Source organism: Astatotilapia calliptera, chromosome 22, assembly GCF_900246225.1.
Source record: "Astatotilapia calliptera chromosome 22, fAstCal1.2, whole genome shotgun sequence".
In the NCBI taxonomy this organism is placed as follows: domain Eukaryota; kingdom Metazoa; phylum Chordata; class Actinopteri; order Cichliformes; family Cichlidae; genus Astatotilapia; species Astatotilapia calliptera.
In genome coordinates this window covers 28,295,979-28,323,839 of record NC_039322.1, presented here as the reverse complement: position 1 = coordinate 28,323,839, position 27,861 = coordinate 28,295,979, and the positions used below count along the sequence as shown (strand labels likewise).

Here is a 27,861-nt window from a genome sequence, read left to right as displayed (position 1 = left end):
ACTGTGGTGTTCCTCATAAAGAATCTGCTGCTATACTGGATCAGCGCTGAGTGGGAGCCAGAATCCATGACTGCTATCTGTTTGTCTAAACTTAGTGAGGAAATCCTGTCTTATCTTCTAAAGTTCAGAGATGCCACCTTTGGATTTAGTCATGATTTCTAATAATAGATATTCTGGTGCCCAGCGCTGCAGTTTTTACTGAATAAAAGCAAAGCAGTAACTCAAAAAGGCTTCATTCTGGAAACCAGTTAGGAATTTTTGAATAATTTCAATTAAAATCTGTGGATCTGGAAAGATTTGCAAGTTCTCTTACTTAGAAATCATGGAGGGGTCTAATATTTTCAGCAGAGGTACATTTCCACTGTGAGAGACAGAATCTAAAAAGAAAAATCCAGAAATCACATTGTATGATTTTTGAACAATTTATTTGTGAATTACTGTGTCAAATAAGTATTTGATCACTTGAGTCAAAAAATGTTAGATATTGATACAGAAGCCTTTGTTAACAATTACAGAGGTCAAACGGTTCCTGTAGTTCAGGGAGGGATTTTGTCCCACTCCTCCATAAAGATCTTCTCTAGATCTGTCAGATTTCGGGGCTGTCGCTGAGCAACATGGAGTTTCAGCTCCCTCCAAAGATTTTCTATTTGATTTAGGTCTGGAGACTGGCTAGGCTACTCCTGAACCTTGATATGCTTCTTACGGAGCCACTCCTTGGTTTTGCTGGCTGTGTGCTTTGGGTCATTGTCATGTTGGAAGACCCAGCCACGACCCATCTTTAATGCTCTGACTGAGGGAAGGAGGTTTTTACCCAATATGTCACAATACATGGCCCCATTCATCCTCTCCTTAATACAGTGCAGTCGTCCTGTCCCCTGTGCAGAAAAACACCCCCAGAGCTTGATGCTTCCAGCCCCATGCTTCACTGTAGGTATGGTATTATTGGGATGATACTCATCATGCTTCTTCCTCCAAACATGGCGAATGGAGTTAAGACTAAAATGTTCTACTTTTGTCTCATCTAACCACAGGACCTTCTCCCATGACCCCTCTGGACCATCCAGATGGTCCCTGGCAAACTTCACATGGGCCTGGACATGGGCTGACTTAAGCAGGGGAACCTTCCATGCAATGCAATTTTAAACCATGACGTCTTAGTGTATTACTGATAGTAGCCTTGGAAACGATGGTCCCAGCTCTCTTCATGGCATTGACCAGCTCCTCCCGTGTAGTTCTGGGCTGATTCTTCACCATTCTTGGCATCATTGAAACCCCACGAGGAGAGATCTTCCGTGGGGCCCCAGTCCGAGGGACATTGACAGTCATCATTAGCCTCTTCCATTTCCTGAAAATTGCTCCAACAGTTGTTCTTTTTTCACCAAGCTGCTTGGCAATTGTAGCCCTTTCCAGCTTTGTGAAGGTCTACAATTTTGTTTCTTGTGTCTTTTGACAGCTCTTTGGTTTTGCCCATGTTGCTACTTAGACTTTGGCTGAATGTGGGGTGCACAGGTGTCTTTATGACAGCTAACGATCTCAAACAGGTGCTACAAATTTAGAATCATGAGCAGAGTGTAGCTGGACTATTTGAAAGCAAAATAACAGATCTTTGAGGGTCAGAAATCTGGCCAATAAACAAGTGATCAACTACTTATTTGACACAGTAATTCACAAATTAATTGTTCAAAAATCATACAATGTGATTTCCGGATTTTTCTTTTTAGATTCTGTCTCTCACAGTGGAAATGCACCTCTGCTGAAAATTGTAGACCCCTCCATGATCTCTAAGTAAGATAACTTGCAAAATCACACAATACTTATTGACCTCACTGTATTTTGAAAAAAAAAGTTATTTCTGAAGAGAACTCACTCTCTCCTCCTCCTCTCTGAGGTCGGGCATGGTGCTGACACACAGGGTCACAGCAGTGATGGCTACAAATAAGACCGAGAGGCAGGCGAAGATCTTCCCTGGAAGGCCCGAGTGGGGGTTCTCCACCATGTCCCTCAGCCTCCGCATGCAGCCTCCTGAAAAGGTCTCCTCTGGTCCTTCCACAGGCTGCTGGGTCTCCTCGCAGGACTGCGGTGAGTTGAGCTCGGCCCCCTCCTCCTCCTCCAGCCTCTGCTGCTCTTTGTACTCCTCCTGCCTTAATCGCAGCTTCCTGAGGCAGCACCAGTCCAGGTTGTTCTCCTCCACCCCCCAGTACAGCAGCTCCTCCTGGAAGGACAATGCACACATCTCCCTCAGGAGCCTCAGTTTTCCCGCTGCCAGGAAAGTCACGATGATGCGGAAAGCTGACGGGTTTCGGTCGAAAAAGTACTCGTTGCAGCTGCCGTCGTAATCATCGCACACGTCCATGATCTCTGCTTCGTTGCTACAAGCCCGTAGCTTCCCCAGTCGCGTCAGAGGGAACTCATCCAGCGTGGACCAGGGTATGTGGTACTTAATGCCACCCACATTGATGATGGCTGCCCCATCCGCCAGGTCAATCTCACCTCCATCCTCTCGGTGAGACTGAGGCTGAAGCAGGAGCTGAGCGCGCTTATAGAACAACCCCTTCTTGGATGTGACCTCTTGTGGGTTCTCCAAGCGTTTAAACTGGAATGTGGTGAACTGGTGATCAGTGCTCCCTGCCAGGAAGGCCACCTCCTGGTACATCCCTGCAGCTCTGCTGGGGGAATCCTATCCCGCACGATGCGATGGGAGGTGGTTTCACAGGGCTGGTGACGTGAGTCGCAGCTCGTCACCCATTCAGCAGCACAGCGCGTCTCTATATGACAGAAAAGACAAATATCTAAGTGACATCAGGTACATGCTCGTGGCCAATGCAGAGCAGTTAGACAGGTTTGTGAAGGTCAGACAGCAACTTTGATTTCATTCTTCGCACCGTCATCACTTTTTATTTGCACACAGCACTAAAATGTATCAGTTCATCTGAACGTAACAGCAGCAATTAGTAGATTTACTCAAAGGTGAATGAGAAGCTGTAGATTCAAAGATGGAGGAAGCTAATGAAGCCTATTAGGTGGTGCTAGGTGCTCAGAGAGTACTCTGCTTTGAATTATGTAAAAGAGGAAGACAGAGGATTACAGAAGTGACTGACATTACTTATTGCATTTGATTGCACAGAAATGCTGGTAGATGCATGTGTGTACGGGAAGTGGGTTTTTTTTTTTCGTTGTCTCGCATGTCTACCCGTTTTCCACTATCCTACACAAAAATTATGTAAAAACAGATGACCCACTTAGAAGCATCAGCAAACTAATTTACCTATTTAAGGGGCTTTTATGAAATCCTGGGAGAGGCCTAGAGAAGTGGCATGAATGAGTATGTTTTTCAAAAGGAAACAGGCAAACTCCACACAGGAGATCCAGACCTACCCACTGAGCAGTAGTGGAAACTAATGTGTCTGGGGAACTATTAGTGCTTCAGAAAGTTCCCAGTCTTTGGAAAACTTCCTGGCATTATGAAACTGGTAACTCACTTTCTTCAAGCTGACCTCTCTGTACTTGTGACTTATATCATCAGGCTAGCCAAGTATATTTTAAGCTGCAAGAGTAAACCAAGTAATAGCTGCAATCATGGCTTTTAACTCCTTTTCTGGCTGGCCTGAAGATGGAACACATAGATGAAAAGTTTTTAAGAAAAAAAACACCTCAGTCAAGAGTCAGATTTTTTCCATAGCTGTATAAAATGATGTGGAGTCAAACAGCAGCGTAAGCTCAGAGAAAAGCAACTAGAGTTCATGCTGAGGTTTGAAATCAAAGCAGATAAATGAATAATGTTTTTCTATTCACTGCATCAGCAGGCTGTGAAAAGTTCGCTTTATTATCCTGTAGGAAATGTAGAACATCACACAGGTCCAATCGCAGCACGCTGAGACGAACATGAGCACAGGAGAGGATCTACCTACAACACATGACATTAAAATACTGTTCAATATTTTATCTTCATCAAAGTGTTTTTTTTTTACTGTTTTACCTCAAATTAATGAATTGATTTCCACGTGAGTGAAATAAGTCTTTGATCCTTAAGCAAAATATTTCTTAGAATTTGTTGGAGAAACCCTCGATGGAAGCGTTTCTCGTAGTTGATCGCCAGGTTTGCACATATCAGTTTCAGCTCCCTCCACAGATTTCCTGTAGGACTGAGATCGGGAGACTGGCTCCATGACTTTAATGTGCTTATTTTTTAGCCATTTTGTTGGCTTGAGGGTATGTTTTGGGTCACTGTCACGCTAGAAGGTCCATGTAAGGCCCATCTTCAGTGTTCATGCTGAGGGAAAGAGGTTCTCCTCCAAGACTTTACAGGGCATGGCTCCATCCACTGGTACCTCCATGAATGAATGAATGTTACCATGTAGCCTCAGCAGAAAAACAGCTGCAAAGCTGTGCTTGACAGCGGGGATAGTAGTCTTTGGCTCATACTTACCATTTGTCTTCCTCTAAACATGGCAGGTCAAATTGATGCCAGTTTATTTGATTTCGGTTTCATTCGACCACATTGCATGGTTCCAGACCGAGGGCAATTGATGCTCATTTTATATTTCTTCTATTTCAGATTAATCACATCAACCTTTGTCACCTTCTCACTAAGCCTCTTGCTGATGTTCTTGTAGCCCATTACAGTCGTGTGAAGTTCTACAGTCTTGTCCCTGGCATTCTTTGACAGCTCTTTGTTCTTGCCCATGGTGCTGGAGAGGTTGGAATGGAAGGAATTGATTCTGTGGACACGTTTGATTTATCCACATAATGAAATTCGATCAGGCGTATCTGTAATTATGATATGCTGATTGTTTGTAATCTGCATGACTCATGGCCGCATAGCCGATCTTTGGGAGCCAGAATTCAGGCTGGGTTATAGGGGATCAAATGCTTATTTCACTCAAGGATATGCAGGACTTTTGATTGGTATTTTGTCTCTCCATTCATTCTAGGCAGCACAGTGGCACAGTGCCTCACAGGAAGAAGGTCCTGAGTTCAATTACACCCAACAGGCCAAGGTCTTTCTGTCTGGAGTTTGCATGTTCTCCCCGTGTTTGTGTGTTCACTTCAGGTACTCCAGCTTCCTCCCACAGCCTAAAGACATGCAGTTAGTGGGGATAGGTTAATTGGAAACACTGAATTGCCCATAGGTGTGAGTGTGATTGGTTGTCTTTGTCCATGTGTTAGCCCTGTGACAGATTCGCAACCTGTCCAGGGTGTACCCTGCCTCTCCCCATAAGACAGCTGGGATAGGCGACCCTGAAAAGGATAAGCAGTAGCGGATGGATGGCAATTTCTTTTTCTCCAACTGTAATCACTAAAGATGAAAACAGTCATTGTAAGTATTATACGTTTGCCGAGGGTCTCTACTATCCTAAAAGATTAACTTAAGAAAGGTCCCAGAGACAAGTCATATAGGAATGGTTACTTCAGGCAGGACTCCTGTAGTCAAAAGAAATATCTCATTTCCATTGTCACACATGGTGGCAAGGCTCCATTCTAACAGTTCTGTGTCCTTTCATGGAAAGCCATGCATGGTGGGAGTGTCATCAAGACCCAGAACAGAGATCAGTAACATCAGAAACAGCAAAGGATGAGCAGGGGGGAAGGTGGGTAGCAAAGGGGATTGCAGATCCTTGGTAAATCCTAATGTGAGTATTGTACAGAAAGGTATCAGCTGAGTTGGCACTGAGCTAAGCTGATTTCCTTCAGATGCATTTAATGCCAGTTCCAGAGCCATGTTTAACATAACAGCGATACCACATATTGATAACAATTAGTTTTTCTACTGTCCAAGCACATTTGATGAGGAAGCATTACCTTTTTTCTTATAAATGGCAAATGAACTGTGTGTTTTTCTACACTACTGGAGCACTCGAAGCATTTATAAGCATGCCTCATTCACCTACTCAGATCTATTCAAACAAACACTTTTTTCTATGCCTAAGTGCTTTCTATGTAACATTCACACTGGGATGAATTCTTGATAGGACTACTTGGGGTTCAGTATCTCTCCAAAGATCATCTTCTGAAAATAACAGCAAAATTGTTTGTTTGTTTGTAAAAACAATCTACCTACAAATCAGTGCTGTTGAAGCAAGAAGTCTTGCTTTTTCACATTTCTGATTGAGTTTTGCAGTGATGCCTGAATGCCTGCTGTTGTTGCTGAATCAGACTTGTGTCATCACTCGCTGATCACACAGACAAACGTGTTGCTTCTTCGTTGCTTCTTTGCACATCTTTTCTCATCTTCAGAAACTCTTTGACTCTAATTACATATTTGTTGTGTTCAGTTCATAACCCTTTGCTTTACGTAACATGGGTATTTGCACACATAAACCAGATATGTATAGCAAAGGCCTGTGATCCTGTTTGCTGAGAATGACTGGACTGGACCCAAGGCAGTGGAGCTGATGTAGAGAGACTCGGAATATCGTCACAACAAATTAAGAGTTGGACCCCTCCAGCTATCCTCAGTTTCCTCTTCTATTTGTGGGGCCAATCAGTCTGAAACAGGTCGTTTTCTCCCGGGGTGGGGTTCAGAGAGCGTCACCTCTACAGCAACTCAAAAAAGTGGTTCTGACAGGAGCAGTTTATTGAGCATGACACTGCACCCCAGGGTGGCTAAAAAAGTACAGAGAGAATAAATTCAAGCTATATAGGAAGATGGCAAACCACGAACGAATAACATGTCAAATAAGGATTTATTTAGTCGTGAAAATCCTACATTTCTAGCCAAGTAAATGAAACATTAAAGCATTTGCAGCAAGAGTTTGGCCACCAGACTGCATTTGCTGATGTGTAGTCTTCATTAACGATGTTTTTTGATGTTCACTGTTTTGTTGAATCTGATGAGGCCCCTCCCCGATTATCTAAAAATTCTAAATATAATATTTTGCTCATAAGTTTACATACACTGCCAGAATTCATGATTTCTTAACCATTTTTCAGAGCATATAAATCATAACAACGAAAAAAACTTTAATTTCACTCATGGTTAGTTGTTGGCTGAAGCCATTTATTGTCAAATAACTGTGTTTACTCTTTTTAAATCATAATCACTACACAAAATGACTCTGATCAAAAGCTTACATACCTCAGTTCTTAATACTGTGTTTTGCCCCCTTTAACATCAATCACATCTTTAAGTCTTTTCTGGTAGTTGTGAATGCTGCTTTTTTATCTTCTCAGATGGTAAAGCTTCCCATTCTTCCTGGTAAAAAGCTTCCAGTTCCTATAAATTCTTGGGCTGTCTTGCATGAACTCAGATTGGTTCAGTGATAATGAGATGGCCACTCCAGAGCATTCGCTTCATTTTGCTGTAGCCAATCAGAGGTCGACTTGGCCTTCTGTTTTGGATCATTCACATGTTGCAATGCACAGCTTCCGAGCTGATGAGTGCAAATTTTTCTCCAGTATTTTTTTTTTTTGATAACTTACTGCACTCATATCGCCATCACTTCTGACCAAATTCCCTGTGCCTATGTAGCTCACACATCCCTGAAACATTAGTGATCCACCAACAAGTTTCACAGTAGGAGTGGTGTACCTTTCATTACAGGCCTTGGTAAATCCTCTCCAAATGTAGTGTTTATGGTTTTGGCCAAAAAGTTCCATTTTCGTCTCATCACTCCAAATGACTTTGTTCCAGAAGGTTTGATGCTCGTCTCTGTGCTGTTTGGCATTTTTGTTGTTTGACAAAGTTGTTTGACAATAAATGGCTTGAGCCAACCACTAACCATGAGTGACATTAAAGTTTTTGTGTTATGATTCATATTCTCTGAAAAATGGTTGAGACGTCATAAATTCTGCCAGGGTATGTAAACTTATGAGCACAACTGCATGAGCAGTGATCATAATTATCATAATAACCCCCTCCCAAATAAAGTTAAGCTTCTCTGCCTATTATATCAGTCCTGCATACATATTAGTTTTTGTCTATCTGCCGAAATACAGTATTGGTATTAAAATAAACCAACATCTTAATATTTTAAATGGTAGTGGCATATTATCTTAGTAAGGACTCAGAAATATCTAAATATATCAAATATTTAAATTTAGTGTTTCTGAGGAAAAAAAATAATGGCCAATTTCACCAAATATCAGTACTGGTATCAGTCTTAAAAATCCTCTGTCCATTAAGCTCTAGTTTTACTGCAATCAGAACAGACTCGAATTTCTCAAATAAACACTGGACACTCGTGTAATGTAAAGTCTGTCTCATAGACCACAGAAAACTCAAAGGGTTCACATCAGTTTCCTTTTGCAGCTGTTTAATAACGGCAGGGTTAAAGAGCTGCAGGTAAAGCAGCTGCCTGTGAGCAAAGACTGATTTTTCAGTTTTTAGCTCAACATACTCAAGACAGCCACAAACTTGGGGTCAAGATCACATGTTTTAAGATCGCTCACCGCCCACATCTCCAAGCAGAGCTTTGTTGACAGTTTCAATTATATTTCATCGCTGAGAAGAAGGGCAGAGCGTCTTCTCGTATCATGTACACAAAAACATTTTTGTTCAAACATCCTGTCTGATGGTATTCATGATATCTCTGAAAGAGACTGCAGAGCCCTCACATCTTGAAGTGAGGTTAAATAGGTTTAGCTTTAGGGTAAGAAGGCAGCTGATAGTAGAGAAAAGTGTGTGGGTTGTTCTTGTGATCAGCTATGAATGTAGAAAAGCAAGCTTGCCGAGCATTGCGGGGTACTCTGCTAAGCTTAGTTGTTCTTTTAGAACGACCCTGTACACATCCAGCTTAGTTTTTCAGTCTCTTTATCCCCTTAAAAATGAAAAGCTGTAACTAGTCCTTCCAATAAAACTCAACAAGAGTTAGTTCAGTCCCAATTCTAATTAGACACAAAAAGACACAAATAAAACCTGTTTCTTTTTAAGGTGTAGGATCTTCAAAACTCAAAACATCTGTTTAAAGTCTTGTAGCTTTAGATGTTTGAGAAAAAACTAGATGAGGAAGTTATTCATTCCTTTATTGGAAAAAGAACATTAATATCGATTAAAACGTATCTAGTGTAGTGAGTCCTGTATATATATATATATATTTTTTTTTTAATTAATTAATGTATGTATTTATTTATTTATTTATTTATTTATTTATTTTTTCCTTGTATGCTGTGACTTTTTGTTCGTACACTCATGTGGACACTGATGGCCCTCCTGGCATTTCCCCAAGCCAGAGCAGAGGTTCATATCTAAAACAAAATATCTCACCTACTTTTACACAGAAGGACCTTATAGCTATCTTTATTTAATTTAGGGGTTTTTATTATAAGCCTCACTTTGTTTTTTGGCACCATCATTCTTATGGCAGTGCTCACAATACCACACTAAACATAACGGCCGCTGCATTATCGATGTACACCGTCATCGTAGAAACATCCCAGATGGACATAACAAACCATGCAGTAAATATATATTCGCTGCATGTTGATATTAACGTACTTGGCCATTTAAAATGGATGTAGCATAATATGGATGTTAAACTTTGAACAGAGCATTTGGCCGCTGTCATCTCAGCTTTTTGAAAACAGATGTATGGACTCTGCATACTCAATCGTGCACTGGCGAAAAGTTTGCTCCAGACTTAAGTGAATCCTTTTTTTTAAATCATCCTTTCAACACTAATAGGGCTAGCATTTCTAAAATGCATATCATCTTGTATTCAGTAAGACTAGAAACCATTGATTTAGGACAGCAAACTCATCAGGATAGTGCTGATTTAGGGAATGGATCAAGAAAGCCAAGCTGCCTTTTACTCTCTGTGGATCCAGAGGAGCTGGCCCCTGTTGACCATTAGAGAAAACACAGGCTCCATTTTCTTTTATCTTTTATACATTATCTATGGATCTAAGTGGTTTTAAATTTATCAGATGTGCTCCCTATAATCCACCACACAGAACACCCTAAACATGTATACAGGGCAGGAGGTAGTGAAATGAATGATTTTGGACACTTAGTCTAATTTTTAACTTTAGCCAACTCGTTCTCATCCCAGGTCGTCACATACCGCCGGTATGTTGCACATTCGGAGGCATGAGAGCCATTTGGACTGAATCTATACATGTTAATGTGTTTTATGCGCTGATCATAAATCACTTTGGAAAACACCATCTGATAGGGTCAAGGTTAGGGTTAGGGCTGGAATAGATGGCTGTAGCATGTGTTACCGCCGCGAGCGTTACTGTGAGGCGCGTCGGGACGTGATAAATCGTCGGTATGTTATGGGATGGGATGAGGATGCTCTGGCTTTAGCACATTGATCCAGTAGTTCTCAATTCCAGAGCAATTCTAATTTAATAAAACAGGACATCCAACATCCCCAATAGGTTGAGGTATCACAGCTCAAGTTACAGTTACAGCCTTTTATTTTTAATAAAAAAAGGCTTTTGTCACACCAGGTGACCTTCAACCCCAAATATTGGATCTGTGCAATCAAAAGTAAAAGAGTCACCTTTCTCTCTGTCCCTCTTCAGAAATAATAAGTGAAGAAGACAGAGAACTCTTGAAATGTGAATTGCTCTTTTACCTCCAACTGCTCATGAAAATACAATTTACATGAGTCTTTGCATAAATATGCCATCCTCGCATCACTGATGCATTTGCCTTCCCACATCCACTCAGCCTCCGTCTTTGTTAAAGGCCTGAAGCAGACGTCTGTTTTGACTGACACCGAACCTTCACCTGACCGGCTGCTAAATCACTGATGGTTACCCTCTGGATGACTTTTTGGCCGCTGAAAGCCCTGCTCGAAATTATGAGCACCGTTGAGTTTCTTGCCAGCAGTATAGGTGCAGCAATCATCTCTGAGAAAATTATTTCATAATCTAGAATGACGCAAACTGCAATAATCACAGAAAGAGTGCTTCTCACGGCATAATCACATATGTACCACTCAGGGGAAGCAGCACAGAGTACCTATTAGATTATGACTCATGGAAGCTGATGGTTTTGTCCAGCCAGGTTTTGTCTCACTTAACAGATCCTTTGTTATGGATTCAATACCTAATGTTCATAATTGAAACTGGCAAACCAGTATGGGATGCTTTCCACACTGTGAATTATAAATGGGCTAAATGGGTTGGCTTTCCGTAACCCAAAGCCTATTATTTATGTACACTGCTTTGAAAGCTTAAAAAATGCACTTGCGCGACTGTTCATTTTGAACCGGAATATTTTGGAGATCCAGCTTTGCAGATCAGACCGGGAAAGAGATGCAAAGGCAGAAATGAGCCTTGCAGCACTGACCCACCTACACTGCACTCACTGTAAGTTTGATCAAAGTACATTTTGTAGCTAAAAGAAAAACACTAAGGCTGCAGCAACTGATGATTGTGATTCAACTGAATCTATAATACTCTTCTTTATACTGTTACAGTGGCACAGGATCATATTAAACATGGGAAAAGCGTCAAATAATGAGGTATATGTATGCAAAAGAAACCCCTGTGAGCCAGAAGCTCAGGCTGCTGACAATTCTAGACGCTCCATTTCAGCTCCTTGGATTTATGTAGAACTCTCTGTTGCCAGATCCAGCCAATCAGAAGAAAGCTGGTTTAAAGTGAGAGGGAAGGAAACTAAAATGATTTTTTCTGGCAATGGAAGAACCCAAAGGGTAGCATCAAAGCCCAGTATGGCTTAAAAAGGGTTACATTTAAACTGAGAATAGTGCAAAGCTACTCTTTGAGCTCTACTACTAGAGCTCAAAGATGAATGTACGGAGCTGTCCAACTTCAACAACAATTAATCAATTATTTGGCAGTGTTTGTGTGGCTGTTGTTCTACCTGTAAACACGATAGGTTAAAAGGTTTTGAATACCAATAAAATGGACTGTGAACATGACCCCACCTTTGTGGGGTCATGTTCACAGTCCATAAAAAGTTGCCTTACATCAAGGTCTTCAAGGTCAACATGATTCATGATTTATTTGTTGAAAACTGACAAAAAGTTTTATATTGTTAGCCTTACAAGTGTGGTGCGATTGTCAACATACAGTAAACATGTCATGTCAACTTTGACCTCGGGTCAGAGGTCAAGTTTTCTGAAAATCTCGTGAATGTGATCACTTGAGAATTTTGAAATTCATATTATAGGTGGAGACTGGGAGACTGAGGGGTATCTCTGGCCGCCAGTATTTTTTCAGCTCATTGCATCATCATTCCTGTGATGTTCCTGAGGGGGCTTCTATAAGTGTCCTTGAGGTGCTTAGTGGCAGTACTACAGGGTGCATTCTTTCATTTAGAGATGCTTTCATGCACATTAAATCATTACCTTGTAATTATTTTGGATCTTTTGATTGCCATGACTTGGAAAAACAATTTTCAGAAGCCAGAAATTGCGTATGTGCAGGCACAGAGTTTAGATTAGGGACACTTACACCTCAGCAGCTTAAGAGGGGAAAAAAACACAGTTGTGTCCATTGACTGCACTCAATTATTTTGACTCACAAGCACACAATGTGGTCAGCCTAGCTGCTTGCTACAGCCAGCAGCCTTCCATTCTTCTGCTCAAATTATTAGTAATTGATGAACCACCTGCACAGCCAAATTTTAGGGAGCTCTTTTATTTATTTATTTTTAATCTTTTTCATGTAAAAAATGACAAACGCTCACACACTGGGGCAACTGAACACCAAACAAGTGGTGGTCAAGATTTCAGGCTGCAGGGCCAACAGCTGAAACAAACTGTGATGCAGTAAATTCTCCTTTTCATGCAACATTTTGATTGTGTTGTCTTTTGTGCATCTGTAGAGTGTTAGCCACACTGTATCAGTGCTGAGGTTTTGGATCTAACTTTTAGCTTTATTCTGTGTATTCTCTGTCAGGAGGCATCTAATAGCAACACAGCAGACTTAAAAGTGTCTTTTTTGAGCAGCGTGTTTTGCTCTGTGCTTTTTACTTATGCGTTATTTATAATGGAATCAATCATGGGCCTGTTTTTCTCTTTTAAAAAAAGTTGCTCCAGTTGCTTTCATACAAGTCCGTCCAAATCCTCTCAAATTTTACATCATTACTACTTTTTATAGAAGTTTAATAAGTACGTGACCGTTTCAATTTGAAAATGAAACCTTCCCTTTGAGCCCAACACTCCGTGTCAATCAGCTAATTCAAAGGACTGGATTTCTCAAAGCATGAGATAGGGAGGGGAAGATAATGGGTTGAATAAATTGCTGCAATGGAAAGTATCTATTTGATGGTGGGGCCAGTTAGGATGGAGATGGAGTTTAGGGAACAAACATCGGGGGGGGGAGAAGAAGCTGCCTAGTTCCACATAATGAATATTCCCATTATGTTCCTTAACAAAGAACACAAGCAGAGCAGCAGCTTTCTACCTTCCATCTATCATGTCCCAAGAATCTGCAGGCTTCTCTGCTCCTTCTGTTAGCTCAACCTTCAGCTGGAGGAGGAGGAGGAGGAAGGCTAATGAGGGAAATAAGTTGGTGGAACTGTTTGCTTTCAGGCTGAACTTGATAAACCAACATATTTTTAATAGGCAAGACAATAGCCATGTTCCCCACCGCACAGGAAGGGTGGGGCGTGCTTTAACACACAGATTTACATTTCAGGGGAAAGAAACATTTGCATCCCTTTATAGCAGGTTAATGATCCCAGCAGGAGGAGGTGCTGGCATGTTTATACAGGCAATCCACACAGGAAAAACAAGAAAAAAAAGAATGGGGGTGCTTCTTTTTTTGAAGCTTCTCTTCTAGTCACGGTGCAACTCCATTGCTCAAATATTGACAGAAAAATCAAATAGTCTTCCTCTTGAGATGACAGGTCAAGGTTTGGTGCTCGTTAACTCTGCTCTAGAGCACATTTAAAGCAGGAGGCTGCTGGGAAGAGGCTCCTTAAAGGCAAGGTGACTATTTAATATGCATGAAAACATATTTAAATTAAAGAAAGCAGGCCGTAGTACTCCTCGTGCTGCCTAAAGGAATTACCTAATAATAGCATAACAGGAAGAGATGCAACTAAGCACCTTAACGACACTTCTGGAAGTCCCTTCAGGAACATTACAGAAATTATAATCTAATGGAGAAAAAAAATTGGAGGATATTATGAATGTATTCGTTGGACCTAGTATCCTCTGTAGCCACTTTACTGCTCGCTATAGAATAATTAATGGGATAGTCCAGTGAAATGGAGGAAGTTTGTCATATTTGTGAGTTTAAAAGAGGAAAAGCCGGCAGTGCCTCTCTTATTCTTCAGTCAATATTTGAGCGCTTGCATGTCTAAGACTGACTATGCTGTCTCTACCGAGGCAACAAATAAAAACAAAACAAAAAAACAACCTGTAATGTGATGTTTTGCAGTTGTCAGACTTACCCGGTGTGTCGCTGGGCTTGCGTCCATCTGTTTCAGCCCGCTCGCACGTACGCGCCCCTCCGCGTGCAGCATGCCTGTAAGTTTCCCACGCAGATGGTCTGGGACATTGTAGTGAGAACGAAGCACCGAGCTTCACACACAGCCCGCACCGGCGTTTCAAGGCTTCTCAAAGTCACCGGTTTGAACGATCGAAAACGATCTGCGTTAAAATTCAATCATGTGGTCCAGCGGAGACGCCAGGGGACGCAGAAATGCTCCACACCCGCGAAGACTCTGTCCGGGCTGTCCCCGTCTCTTCATCATCAGAGGCGACGTGGCAGATGTTGCGGAGAAGCGTGTGCGTGTGTGTGTTTGTGTGCGTGTGGCTCAGAACAGGTGAAGAGCTGTGTGCAGCTCTCCGACGGCCACGCCGCTGCGCTCCGTCTGCTCAGGTGCGTCCGGATCTGCGCGCTCCGCGGTGCGCTCTGACTAACTGCGCGTCTGGGAGAGCAGGACCGCTTCTCACAGCGTCAGGGGGGAGTGTTTGGTATCTTTTCCCCTTCCCCTTCGCTTGTGATAAGATTAAACTCTCATCATTTCTTTTCTTTCCATGGGAATGTTTTAGTTTACATTTGAAATAAGAATTCAATTTTCTTTGGTTTGTTTTTAGGATCCCAGCACATCTAATGCCTTAATTTAGAATCTTTTCTTTAACATTTAGGTATTGATCAAAATGTATTTATTTATTTATGTATTTTAGGACCTCTGATTCTCATCTTTGTTGTCTGATATGAATTAAAAAAGCTTCCCAATGCAGCGGAAAACTGAAAGAAGTAGCCAATAAAGTGAATAAAGTTCAACGTCTTTGCGCTTTGGCCCTTCGAGAGGCAGACGCACCCAGCTGATTCAGTGGGTGTGGCTTTGCGGAGCTGAAAGACAGCCTTTAACAACACCAGTACGTTCTGTCAACAGCTGAGTGCATTGAAAATGAGAGACAGCCGCCAGTAATTGCAGGACTCTGATTGATGCTAGAGCAAACAATGGGGATGGCGGCGGAAGAATCCATTTGCAGGATATCTGCTAACAGCTCGGGGTTAAAGCTGCTGTTGCTCTGACATTTAAAAAAACGACAGGCCTGAGATTTAAATAGGAGCAATTTTCACCTACTCAAAATGTAATCAAGTGCAGGCATTTGTTTTTAGCAGTGGCATGCTGGCTGCACAAACTACCCTTCAACAGGTGGCATTAAATTAGACTACCATATGGAATGGCTGCTCCGTGGCGGTGATAATGAAGTTAATATATAATTATTCTTTTAATTTGCTTTAAAAACTATTTTAAGATAAAGTAGATCATAAAATGTCAGACTGTGTGATCATAGCATTGTTAATGACCCGTATTGCTCTTTTTTGTAATCTAACTAATGAATTTATTGTTGTTTTTAGGTCGATCAGCCCACAGTTTTTAAACGGCGGGTATGCTACTCAAAAACTGTGCACAAAGTTTTTGTTTGTTTGGTTTTTTTTCATTTTTGTAACTTCTTTAACAAACAGATTAAGCAAAGGTGTATTTCTATTGTTGGGGTTAAACCATGGAATGATCCTGATATATGTGCAACTGATATTTTTTAATTTAAAAAGATACATATTTGTCTACAAATCTTTCAAGGTGATGTGATATGTGTTGTTGTTAATGATAAGCACATACAGCAGGCATATATATATGAGTACTGCTTCGGCATCAGCTTGTTCAGTAACTATTTATTATACAGGCAGTGAATTTCTATGAATAGTTTTACACGGTCTGTGTAATGTCCAAAATTTAAATCAATATTAGCTGATGTCTGTGTGAGCCCATTGGTTGATGACTCAGGTGATATTTTTCTATACAGCCACTTGGCCATATGTAGTGCCTTAAACTTCAGCTGCTTTAGATTTCCCACAGTTTCTGTGCATCTGCAAGCTGCTTTGCATCCCACCCACACCCCAGCTTCACCTTTCATGTTGTGTCATATCAGTTTAGATGATTTCCACATTTATTTCACCCATGCTGGAATCTGGCTGCTCTCTCAGACTCTGGCTGAGAGAGCATTTCCATGTATACATTTGGCTGTTCAGGAAGGTCCCTGAACCATCATTGCAGAAGACAATAAAAATCTTGTTTTGACTAAAGTGGTGCTGAATCACATGATAATGCATAAAAATAAAACAATAACTGTTTAAAATTTAACTTCGTTATTTGGGATTTGCAACCTACGAAAGCCACTGAACATAATTCAGAACCACTCATAAAATAGTTTTTTCTTATTATATTCTTGTATTTCTTATTATTTTTTAATAAAATGTTATTTGTGCTGTGGTGATGCCAGCAGGGAAACTTAAAATTATTTCTAAAGTCTAACAAACTGATTAAATAAAACGATAAAACATTATTAAAATTGAAATTGAAAGCCTTTATTGTCATTAAATTGGAAACAGCTCTATAAAAGTGCACATGTGCTTATAGCACATTATAAAAACTATACAATAATAATTTAACTATACACTTACTATAAATATAAATACACAGAGACAGACAGGCAGAGAATATTTCAGTGCAGAAAACTTTTGTGAAAGTTTGAGTTGAGTATGGTGATGGCTTTGGGGAATAAGCTATCCCTGAGTCTGTTTGTTCTGGCTCTTACAGATCTATAGTGCCTGCCAGAGGGCAGTAGGTTGAAAAGATGGTAGCCGGGGTGGGCAGTGTCCTTTAAAATGTTTCTGGCCCTACTAAGACAACGGGAGTTGTAGACAGCAGACAAGGAGGGCAGGGGGCAGCTGATGAGTTTTTGTCCTGTGTTTATCACCCTCTGCAGTCTCTTCCTGTCTGCCTCCGTGCAGCTGGCGTGCCACACTGTCGCTGCATAGGTCAGCAGGCTCTCGATGGTGGATCTGTAGAAGGTCACCAGCAGCGGGGTGTGTAGTTGCTCCTTCCTGAGCACCCTTAGGAAGTGTCGCCGCTGCTTTCTTGAGGGCCGTGGTGTTAGCTGCCCAGGAGAGGTCTGCAGAGATGTAGACGCCAAGGAATTTGAAGGACTCCACTCGCTCTACACATTCTCCGTTGATGTGTAGGGGGCAGGGGCAGTTCTGTTAGATCCACACCATTCTCCCAGTCTCAGGACCTCATCTCTGTAAGCCGCCTCATTTCCCCCTGTGATCAGCCCCATCACTGTTGTGTCATCAGCAAATTTGACAATGATGTTCTCTGGGTGGGCTTAGTACACAGCCCTGGGGAGAGCCAGTGCTGAATGTGTGAGGGGAAGAGAGGTGAGGACCCATTATTATTACATATGAAGTTTTGCAACTTTGCAGACTTATTGTGGTCTGTTGCAATCCACATGTAATTACAGCAGACTGATCATACTAACTGGAAAATGAGTTTGTCACCTCTGTTTTAAATAAACCTGAATGCCTCTTGTGTCATTAACTGTGCAAAGTTAAGCCAGTGAGACACCTAATGGTAACTGGAAATGACTCCAAATTGAGTCAGACTAATTGTACAGTAATAATGCTTACGGCAGCAAACAGATGAGAGCAAGCCAGTGAGTTAAACTGGACTTAGACTGGTTCGCTCTCAGTCCTGACAGATTGAGAGATTATCTGAGAAACCACATAATTATTCACGATTCTATGCAAAAAGGAGGTGAAGAAGTTGGTGACAAAGGACTCATTTTTCCCATCATTACCGCTAATTTTGCTTTTATTTGACAAAAGCATGCAGTGGATTCTTAAACTCCCGGAGAGCAGCCATTTGGCTTTTCTACCTTTAAAACCCAGAGAGCAGCCAAATGGCTGGTAGGCTTTTAGCTAAGCTTTAGCTTCAGCCAAGTGGAAGCTAAATTGGCTAGTCATTCATATGTATATTAGGTTGTTACCTGGGAATTCTGGAGGGAGGGGAGTGGGGGTGTGTGATTAAGGGGGTGGGGGAGCTGCTAAAAGCTGTGCACTTCCTTTTGTGTTTCATCTTGATGCATTCTCAATCATCCAGGGAAATAAATCTCCAAAAGTCACCAACTTGGAGTGTTTCAGTTTGCCATCTTAGGGAGAAATCAACACACATGGGTGTATGTCCTTTGTTGCTGAGATTTATTGATAAAAACAGTACAAAAAACCAACCATTTGTACACATATTTACAAATGGCCTGCTGAGTGGTGCATGGAGCATGTTCATTGGTTCATGGACCTCCCTGAACTAATGGCATTTATTGCAATTGTCATCTTGCGGGGGATTAACAGGGTTCCATCTCTAAATGACTGCTGGTCAGCAAACCTGGGAAACCCACAGATAATTGGAACTATGGCACGAAACCGCTTCCAAGACATCATGCAACACCTACGCTTTGATGACAAGTCCACCCGCAGTGATCGAGCAAAGACTGACAAGTTTGCTGCAATTTCCAGTGTGTGGGGATCATTTGTCACCAACTGCATCACGTGCTACAACCCTGGTCTACATATCACCGTTGATGAACAGCTTTTCCCATCAAAGACTCGGTGCTGTTTCCTGCAGTATATTGCAAGTAAACCTGACAAGTTTGGGATCAAGTTTTGGGTGGCTTGCGACCTAAAATCCAAGTACATTTGCAATGTCTTCCCATATCTTGGCAAGGACCCCAATCGTCCCACTGGGGAGAGACTTTCTGAAAATGTAGTAATGAGGCTGATGGAACCATTCCTAGACAAGGGCAGAAATGTTACCACGGACAATTTTTTCACATCGCTTTCACTTGCGCGAAAACTTCTTAGACGGAAAACCACCATCCTCGGCACAGTCAACAAGATTCGCAGGGAAATTCCTCAATCCACTCAAACCCCCACTCCCCTCCCTCCAGAATTCCCAGGTAACAACCTAATATACATATGAATGACTAGCCAATTTAGCTTCCACTTGGCTGAAGCTAAAGCTTAGCTAAAAGCCTACCAGCCATTTGGCTGCTCTCCGGGTTTTAAAGGTAGAAAGGTAGAAGCCTGGGGATGCTACTGTTAAAAAATGACAAAGACTTGCTTTAAAGATTAGAGTCAAGAAACACCACTCAATTGGCATCGCTAATGAACACGCTGAAAAGAAAGTGTGCTGGTGTTTGTAAATAATCCTTGATCTCTGTTTTGGTTCTTTTGTGTTTCTCGTGCGCTTGCATACACGAGTGTCTTCGTCTTGCCTGGAGTGATTGTTCTTGTTTGTCGTGTTAGTCTTTGTTCTTCTGTTTACTTTCAGCTTCCTTTTGTAGTTTTTAGTGTTTTTATTTCATCCCTTTATTTTTGTTTCCTCTCTCATTATTTCCTAGATTGAATTCACCTCTGCTTTGTCATCCCTCTCCTTCGTGTCTATGTAGTCACCTACTGTCTCCATTAGTCATTGTCAAGCTGTCGTCTGATGTTTCTTCATGTCGTCCATCATCCTCCTATGCTTCTCTTGTTGGTTGACTTGGTTTATTGGATTTCTTTCCCTCTGCTATAACTGTTCATCTCTGTTTGCTCACTATATAGTTTCATCAGTGATCTTTTTAGTTTACTATGTACTTTGTCAGCAGTTGGATCCACATAACTCTTTGTAACCAGTGCAAAAGAAATATTGAAATTGTGGTATCTTCTGCCTCCGCCTTGAGTTGGGATGGGAGAAAAGACAAAGGAGAGTTGATTTAAAGAGATCCTTTAAATTTGGGGAAATCTAATAGGGCTTTTTAAAAATACATTGTGTTATGCCTGCTTTTCACGGGATGTGAACTCTTCAAGCCCTTTCCCCTCCTTGTGCCTCCAACAAGGACTGTGTTTTTCTGTCTGTGTTTCATGAGCTAACTCTACCCACACAGAGGAATCAGATCCTCTTGGGCTCCTTTAGTCTGGTGACAGACATTTTTAATCTGCTTCCCATCCCTTGCATACATCTGTCTCTCTCAGCAGCCTGACTCCAAACTTTTCCTGTGTTTGAACTTGTTATTCAAGGTGCCTTCAGTTCACATCACTTGATGAGATGAAAATGGAAGGTTTCTGGTTGTTGTTGTTGTTGAAAATCATATTTAATTTAACCATTTTGGGTCACACAGCTATTCTTGGTTTTTATCCTTTACATGAAAAGATTATGTAGTCAAGGAGGGTTAAAAGAATCAAAACACAGCTAGGAACAAAAAAAACCCCCATTGCAGTGGGTTTAGACCCTGAGAGATAACTATGAGCCACACTGATACAGCTATTAGCGGCACTCCACAAGCATCTGACACTGGTGAATTACCATGCTCCAAATATGCTGCATCAGCCATGTGGATACATAATAAACTTAGACTTCATCATCTCAACTCCCCTCCGCGGGAGGATGAAGGGGCTTGGCCATGAGTAACGAGCTGCTAAACCTGTGATTATGGTCATGGCATGTTTCCAGCCTCGTGTCCTCTCAGGTCTCCAATGATACGGGAGGAAAACATGAAAGGATGAAAGGGAGCACAAGGCCTCGTTTTCTCCAGAGCGAGACTAAGAAGTGTTTACTGTTGGTTAATAACGCTTGTTCCAACTAATGCGCGCAAAAGGTCTGTCTTTGGTTGTAAAGCCTCATTAGCCATGTTTTTATTTCAAGGCCACAAAGGATTAGTTAGGCTGTTGAAAGCCTGTGTGTCCGTGGTTCCCAATCTTCATATCTTGGACATGTTCCCATTGAAAGATTGAGTTACAAATATTCTTTTTATATCAGCTACATTTCAGTGGATTTTGTTACAATATTATTATAATACTACAAGGTAGGTGGTTAGGGGTGTGACTCTGAAAGGTCCATTCAACATTGTTGTAGCCCATAGATTCATCACTCAAAGGCAATTAACATTTATAAGATGCCACAACACTCCTGCTGCTGTAGTAAACTCTTAATAGTGGAAATATAGTTGTTTACAATGATCAAACACAAAGAAGAGAGATGGAGACCTCAACAAAAGTAAAGAAAAGAGGAAGAAGACCACCCTCCAACCTCCACGCTCCACCTTTCTATGGCTTAAATGAGTGCAGGTGAGTCAGTCAGCAATAGGAATAAATCAGAGAGGTGAAAGCAGGTTAATAAGGAAGACAGAAAGACAGCAGGAGATTGATAGATGTGCTGGCACAGTGGGGTGTGCATAACATTAATAAGTGTGGAATAATGGGGATGCATAAACACCGCTCAATCCAACCAACAGTAATGTGTCAGCCAAAACATAGTCTTTTCTTTGATGTTCTCAACTACAATGATGAAGTGTAAAAATAATGCTCAGCTTATCAGTCCCTGGACTGAGTTGCACATTTGACCAATGAAAACAAGACAAGCATAACAAGCATAACTTTTACTCAGCACTAAATCTTTGATGCTAAATCTTTGATACTACTCGCCTGCAGAGGATAATAGTCAGATGTAGTAGCTTTTCATTAAGGCGAAGGCTCCCTAGTTGCACATTCTTTTCCTATACCAATTTATTCATGCTATAAACATTCTGATTGCCTCCCTGCTTTGTTCTTCATCCACCAGTGCAAGCCATAGAAATGCTCCTTTAGGCTTACCCATTAATGATATTGTTAGCTAAAAGTATGTTTAGCTAACTATTTGCACCATTACGTTTAGCTAACAGTTTATATCATTCCTTTTGGCTAATTATTGCCAATTTAAGGTAATTATTTTAACTGTTTGTTATTTCACACAATAATAATTTTTTTTAACATAAGATAAGCTAATTGTAAATTAGCTGCTTTTACTTGTATTTAAGCTTTATCACCACTTAGTACCGTTTCAATTCATTCTTTTTTCTTTCTTTTTTTTGTGTCCCGTTTGGATCTTTAGCCATCAGAATTGTTGTCTTAAGGCCACCTGTGTGGATCAGCATGCTTGTATTCCAAAGGTTCCTTCATGTAATGATCTGCTAGAGGGTGTGGGGGGGCCACAGCCCCGTCCTCCAGGGCATGAAGCAGGTATGGAGGAGATCAAAACTCCAGACATCCAGAGGCCCCAGAACACAAGAGACCAAGGAAGACCAACAGAGGGGCAGCCGCGCCACTGTCCCAGTAAGAGCTGAGGAGAGTCCCAGATGAGGGCTCACTCAGCAGCCACCGAGCAGAAGCCAGGGGGAGTTGCAGTGACGCGCCCGTGAGCTCCGCTGGCAGCCAGCTGTGCCTGAGTGACCGAGCCCCAGGAGTGAGCCGGTGTGTACCCGAACGAGCCCCAGACACAAAGAACCACCAACGCACCGATGTCTGAGGGAGTCCGCCACTGGCAGGGGAAGTGGTGGTGGGTGGAGATAGGCCTCCAAACCTTGGAGGGCCTGAGATGTCCCCAGAGAGGTGGCGCCTGACACCCAACCTGACATATAGACACAGAAATACAGGCACACACATATACAAACATCCATTCCCACCCTCATGCTCTCATATGCACTTACTCCACACTCAACCAACGTGGAGACAGACATGAAGAGACGCTGTACACACGATCACACTCCCCAAGCGTACTCTACAAACCGGGTCTAGGTACCCTTGCCCCTGGAGGGGGGAACTGCACCCAGACCCAGGTGGTGTTACCCTTTTCCCTGCGGTGGGGGGAGGCAGACCGCCCCGATTCCGTAGCAGCAGGGAGGCCCCACACTCCAGACCGTAGTCGGACGGCCAACTCCTCCTAGCCCCCCCGCTCCAGCAGGTCGCAGAGAACGGGGGTGAGAGAAGACTCCAAACCTCCCTCCACCTGCTCATTGTAGTGTTGATGCATGTGTGTTCTAAGGTGCATTTAAAACCCAGAAGGGCTTGGAGCTACCTGCCAGAGAGCAGCAGGTAAGCGCATGGTCCCTCCTGCTAGCCCTCAATGTCTACTTGTATTTAAAATTGAGAGGTGGGCAACGACGCCAGGGGTGAGATGTACACCCTGATGGTAATTTGGACTCCGTGTATTGTGCCCACCCCCAAGATCCTATATGTATGTGTAATGAGAGTGTGAGTAATGTGAATGTCTAAGTTGTGGGATAAAATTGAGGCAGAGGCAGCCAGAAGGGGACAGAGGGGGGGGGTAGCCTCCTCTGCACCCTGGTGACACACCCCTACTCCAAGGTCCTGCATGTGTGGGTGGTTGTGGTGGAGCGGGAAGAGGGAGGCAGCTGGAGATGGGGAGGGAAGGAAGGGAGGGGCAGGTGACCCCTCCCTGGGGCCAGCTCCCCCGCTGACCCCAGTAGGCACCCCCATACTCCGCGACCCGCCAGGGAAAGGGGGCCCAGGCCCATCCAGACCGGGGACCAGTGCGGCAGCTCCCCCCGGCCCCACAGAGCCCGGGACAGTCCACCCAACCCCACCACAGAGAAATCTGCACCCACCCCACCATCCACTCATCTTCCAGACTACATGAGACAATAGACGCCCAGGCTGAGATCTTCCTCCACGTTTCAATTCATTCTACAGGTAATTGTATCAGGAGATTTTTAAAAATATTTTTTTAAGCTTTACTATACAATTCATGCATATCTCCTGAGCTCTCAATGAATTGCTCTATATACACCTTATACTGAGAATCACTGGCCAAATGAAGCAGTACTAATCAAGCAAATATGTTGTGTGTGTATATATGTGTGTGTGTTGCATTTTACTTTAATTTTGGGAATTAATGTTATCACAGAATACTGTTTCCTGTTACATTTTCACATTTTGGCCGGTTTAATTCTGCATTATGTATGAGGGGTAGGTGCATATGAGCTGTTGCTGCACCATTTCTGTCTCAAATATAGTTGGGTTCTTTTTTATTTTTTTATTGATTTTTCTCTCTTTTTTCTGTTCTTTTGTTTTTGGAAAGTACAGCTTGTTTCAGTATGATCAGAAAGAAATAAAATAAATGTAAATAAAATAAAATAAATTGGCCGAGTGCATGGATCTGAGAGTGTGTGTTCATTTACTTCCCTGTGACCAACTGATGATCTGTCAAGGGTGTATCCTGTCTTTCACACTATGTCCCCTGGGACCTTCTCTAGCTGGATTGGTTAGGAGATGGATGGATAGATGGATTGATTTCCTCACTGGATTGAGTAAATGTGGTACATCTTTAATTTTAAGCTTTTTTATTGATTGAGATTAATATTTTATTTGTTCAGTAGGTTATTTTTCAAGGGTACAGCAAGCAGCCTTGATTGAACATGTGCAGCCTGCTTCGATTTGGCTTTATGATAATGACCAGCTGTCGTAAAGAGACGCTCACCTTATGTAAGATCTTGTCATGATCTGAAGTGAGCAGCTTCAATATTAATGACCAAGCTGTTGATCTGTATCTTCCCATCGGTCTACTGGGGCTCAGCTGACAGCTTGTTGATATCAGGAGGGGTAATCCTTCTGGTGTAGGATAAAAAGAAGCTTAAAGTATCAAAAAGAAAATGCCCTTGTCTGTTGTGAGTAAAGTTGCCGATACTATAGATTGAGAAGATAGCACTTGTTGTAGAATTCATATAAAAGATGGGTTTTATGTTTAAGCATTTATACCTACTATGAACAATGGCAATATATTTTCCACCAAAGCCTTCAAGCTTATTTTTGTATAAATGTTTTCACTTTTATTTAAACAATGACTTTGGCAGCTTCTCTACTTCTTCCCACAGCAATGAGCTAACAATCATGTAATCATGTAATTTTCATCTGTGTTATTCAAAGGCTGATATGTATCATTCCACTGCACAACAGAGCTCGGACTAGACCGTATTTCAGAGTTTGCACTGCCTGTACACTGAGCATATGAAAGGTGAACATGGCTACCGTGGTATTACCCATTGTTTTGCGAAGTCCCGTTCTGAAGCCTCAAGTTGAGCATTTCCACCATCAGTAGTCATGAGAATTTGCATAATTATGATGAAGGAACTGACCTCCCAGCCCACTGTTCGGTTTCAGTCATTATGCAAATGTACTGTTTATAAGATTGGGGAAACCTGCAGTCAGCTGAGACTGAAGAAGTCACCTGGATGAGTGACGAAACATTTCTCCCACTGAAAACGCTACGTCCAGATGAACAGAATCAACTTTTGGAGAACTAGTAGACAGCTTTTTTTTTTTTTTTGCTTTTTTTGCCCTTTCACCTTTGGTTTGGTTCATTGTTAGGTTCAAGTTAAGCTGGGCATACACTATTCAGCTCCTGCTCAAACTACACGATTGACTCACAGGGGTTAGAAGTTCGTAGGTCACGATGCAGGGTCTCACACTATACGGCCCGATGCTCTGATGCGACCTGAGTGCATCCATAACACGAAGCTTATAACACAAAAATCTGTGTGAGAGGCTGCGGTGACACCCTCACGACATCCGACAGGATTTCAAACAGGTTTGATTTTCTTACGACCAAATGACTGATGATCGGGAGCTGGTCGTGAGGTGTTAATCGCTTCTCGTTACCCCACGTATACTGCACGATGCACGACACACGATGAAGGCGAAACGCGGGCCGACCCCGAAAACGGTCGCACGACTGAAAAATCGGCTCAAAAAGGGCCAAAAATGGCACAGTGTAAGCCCAGCTTTAGGCATTAAAAAATATTTGCAGGTTTGAGTACAGCACGGTCACATAGAAAAAGGAGCCAATTTATTGTACTTACTTGAACAGAAACACAACAATAAACTCATTTATATGGTACAACACAGCACAGCAAGAGACACAAAGATCTCAACACCAATAATTTGTCAAACATAATGGAATGGTTTTGTTCCATTATATTTTCTGTTTTAAGAGCATTACAACACAAGCAGTCTCTGGGGAGACAGCTAATGGAGATCTTAGCAGAAATAAAGATATAACATAAATGCTTTATACAGAGTGGAGGAAAAAGTTAAATGTCACTCTAAATGGAATCTACTTTCAATGCAGTTTTAAGACTGCATTAAAGAAATTTGTACTCCTCACTCCGCAGAAGCTTAAAGGTCTAGCTCCTCAACATCCAGTAATCATTGTGAGATAATGAGCCCTAATGACTAAATCACTTCAGGAAAAAGCACTTTAGAGTTGAACAAATTACATAATTGCATTTCATGGGGAGCAACTTCCACCTTTTATAGACTTTTTCTTTCTGGGTCTGTACAGTAGTTGGATTCAGGAAATGTCAATCAAGGCCAGACCTTGTGGGTAAAACGTGGGCACAGAGAGAAGTGTTATATTCTCCTCTGTAGCTGCTGTTATTCATTCACATCATTTAAAGGCAGAGCAATCGATATTTGTATTTCACCAATGGATCAAATGATGATGACTTAGCGATATTCATTCAGTAGTTAAAATGAAAATAATTCTATCGAGAGGGGAAATCTGCTAAAATCAGAGTGTTTGACTAAAGAGACATCAGATGGACAGAAATGCTTCTTAAAATGAGTGATCAATGTTTCTATGTGTAAATGTGAAATTCCCTTGCAGCACATTTGTCATTTAACTCTACAGATGAGGCTTAAAATAATATCATAATATATTAATCACAATTCCACTGACAAACATTTATAGTAGGATATATAATTTTTCCTTCAAATTAGAGGTGTAGCCACTTTTACAGGATTGTTGATCAGAGCCAACATAGCTGACTAAGATAAGATATTGATCCTGGTCAATATTTGTAATTGTAATTATTTACTAGGTTTTCCTATTTACATTTCTATTGATTTAATACAGTTTAGTTTTTATATATAAATCTGGTATTTATTGATTCATTGAGTCATAACATATTACACACACACAAAAACAATTTATATAAGCTCAATACCTACAAATAATGACTGAAAAGGCTCCAGCTGAACGAATGCTTATAATTACACCTGGCCTATATTCTTATCATTAAAGATTCTAAGTAGAAAAAGAAATAACATCAAAAATCATATAAGCCTCAAAAATATATTTGTAGAGCATTATTTTGAAGACCACACAGGAATTTCACATTTTTATCTTTATAAAAACATTATTCCACAATTTAACCCCAACAACAGAAAAACATCTTCGTTTAGTCTCTTTCTTTGTTTTTGTTTTTTACAGTAAAACAACAAAAGTCTCTCAGATCACACTTCTTGTCTTTTACTGAGAAAAACCTTTGTACAAAGTTTGAGAGTAAATTAGATTTAGCTTTAAATATTAAAAGAAACCAAACTAAATTTATTATTGTTTTAAAAGTCGACAATTCCACCAGAAAAAAAAGGGAAGTATAAGTGAACAATAAATGATATCTCATGTTATTATATTATTTTCATCTCCATCTTCATCTGCTTTATCCGAGGCCGGGTCGCAGGGGCAGCAGCCTAAGCAAAGAGGCCCAGACCTCCCTCTCCCCAGCCACCTCCTCCAGCTTATCCGGGGGAATACCAAGGCATTCCCAGGCCAGCCGAGATTTATAATCTCTCCAGCGTGTCCTGGGTCTGCCCCGAGGCCTCCTCCCGGTGGGACATGCCTGGAACACCTCACCCAGGAGGCGCCCAGGGGGCATCCTTGTCAGATGCCCGAACCACCTCAGCTGGCTCCTTTCGATGTGGAGCAGCAGCTGCTCTACTCTGAGCCCCTCCCGGATGGCCGCACTTCTCACCCTATCTCTAAGGGAGAGGCCA

The 27,861-nt window shown here is 41.8% G+C and overlaps 1 protein-coding gene across 1 annotated transcript in view; it reads right to left on the bottom strand.

Annotated features, from left to right (window-relative positions):
* kcng2 (potassium voltage-gated channel, subfamily G, member 2) overlaps positions 1-14,889 on the bottom strand; it is a 43,934-nt gene extending 29,045 nt beyond the window's left edge. Inside the window, exons 1-2 of the mRNA XM_026156589.1 lie at positions 14,315-14,889; positions 1,868-2,765 (exon numbers count right to left, since the gene is read on the bottom strand). Of these exons, the coding sequence (XP_026012374.1) occupies positions 1,868-2,653 (786 nt within the window). The 5' untranslated portion in view covers positions 2,654-2,765; positions 14,315-14,889. The remainder of the gene's footprint in view (positions 1-1,867; positions 2,766-14,314) is intronic.
* Between the last annotated feature and the right edge of the window lie 12,972 nt (positions 14,890-27,861).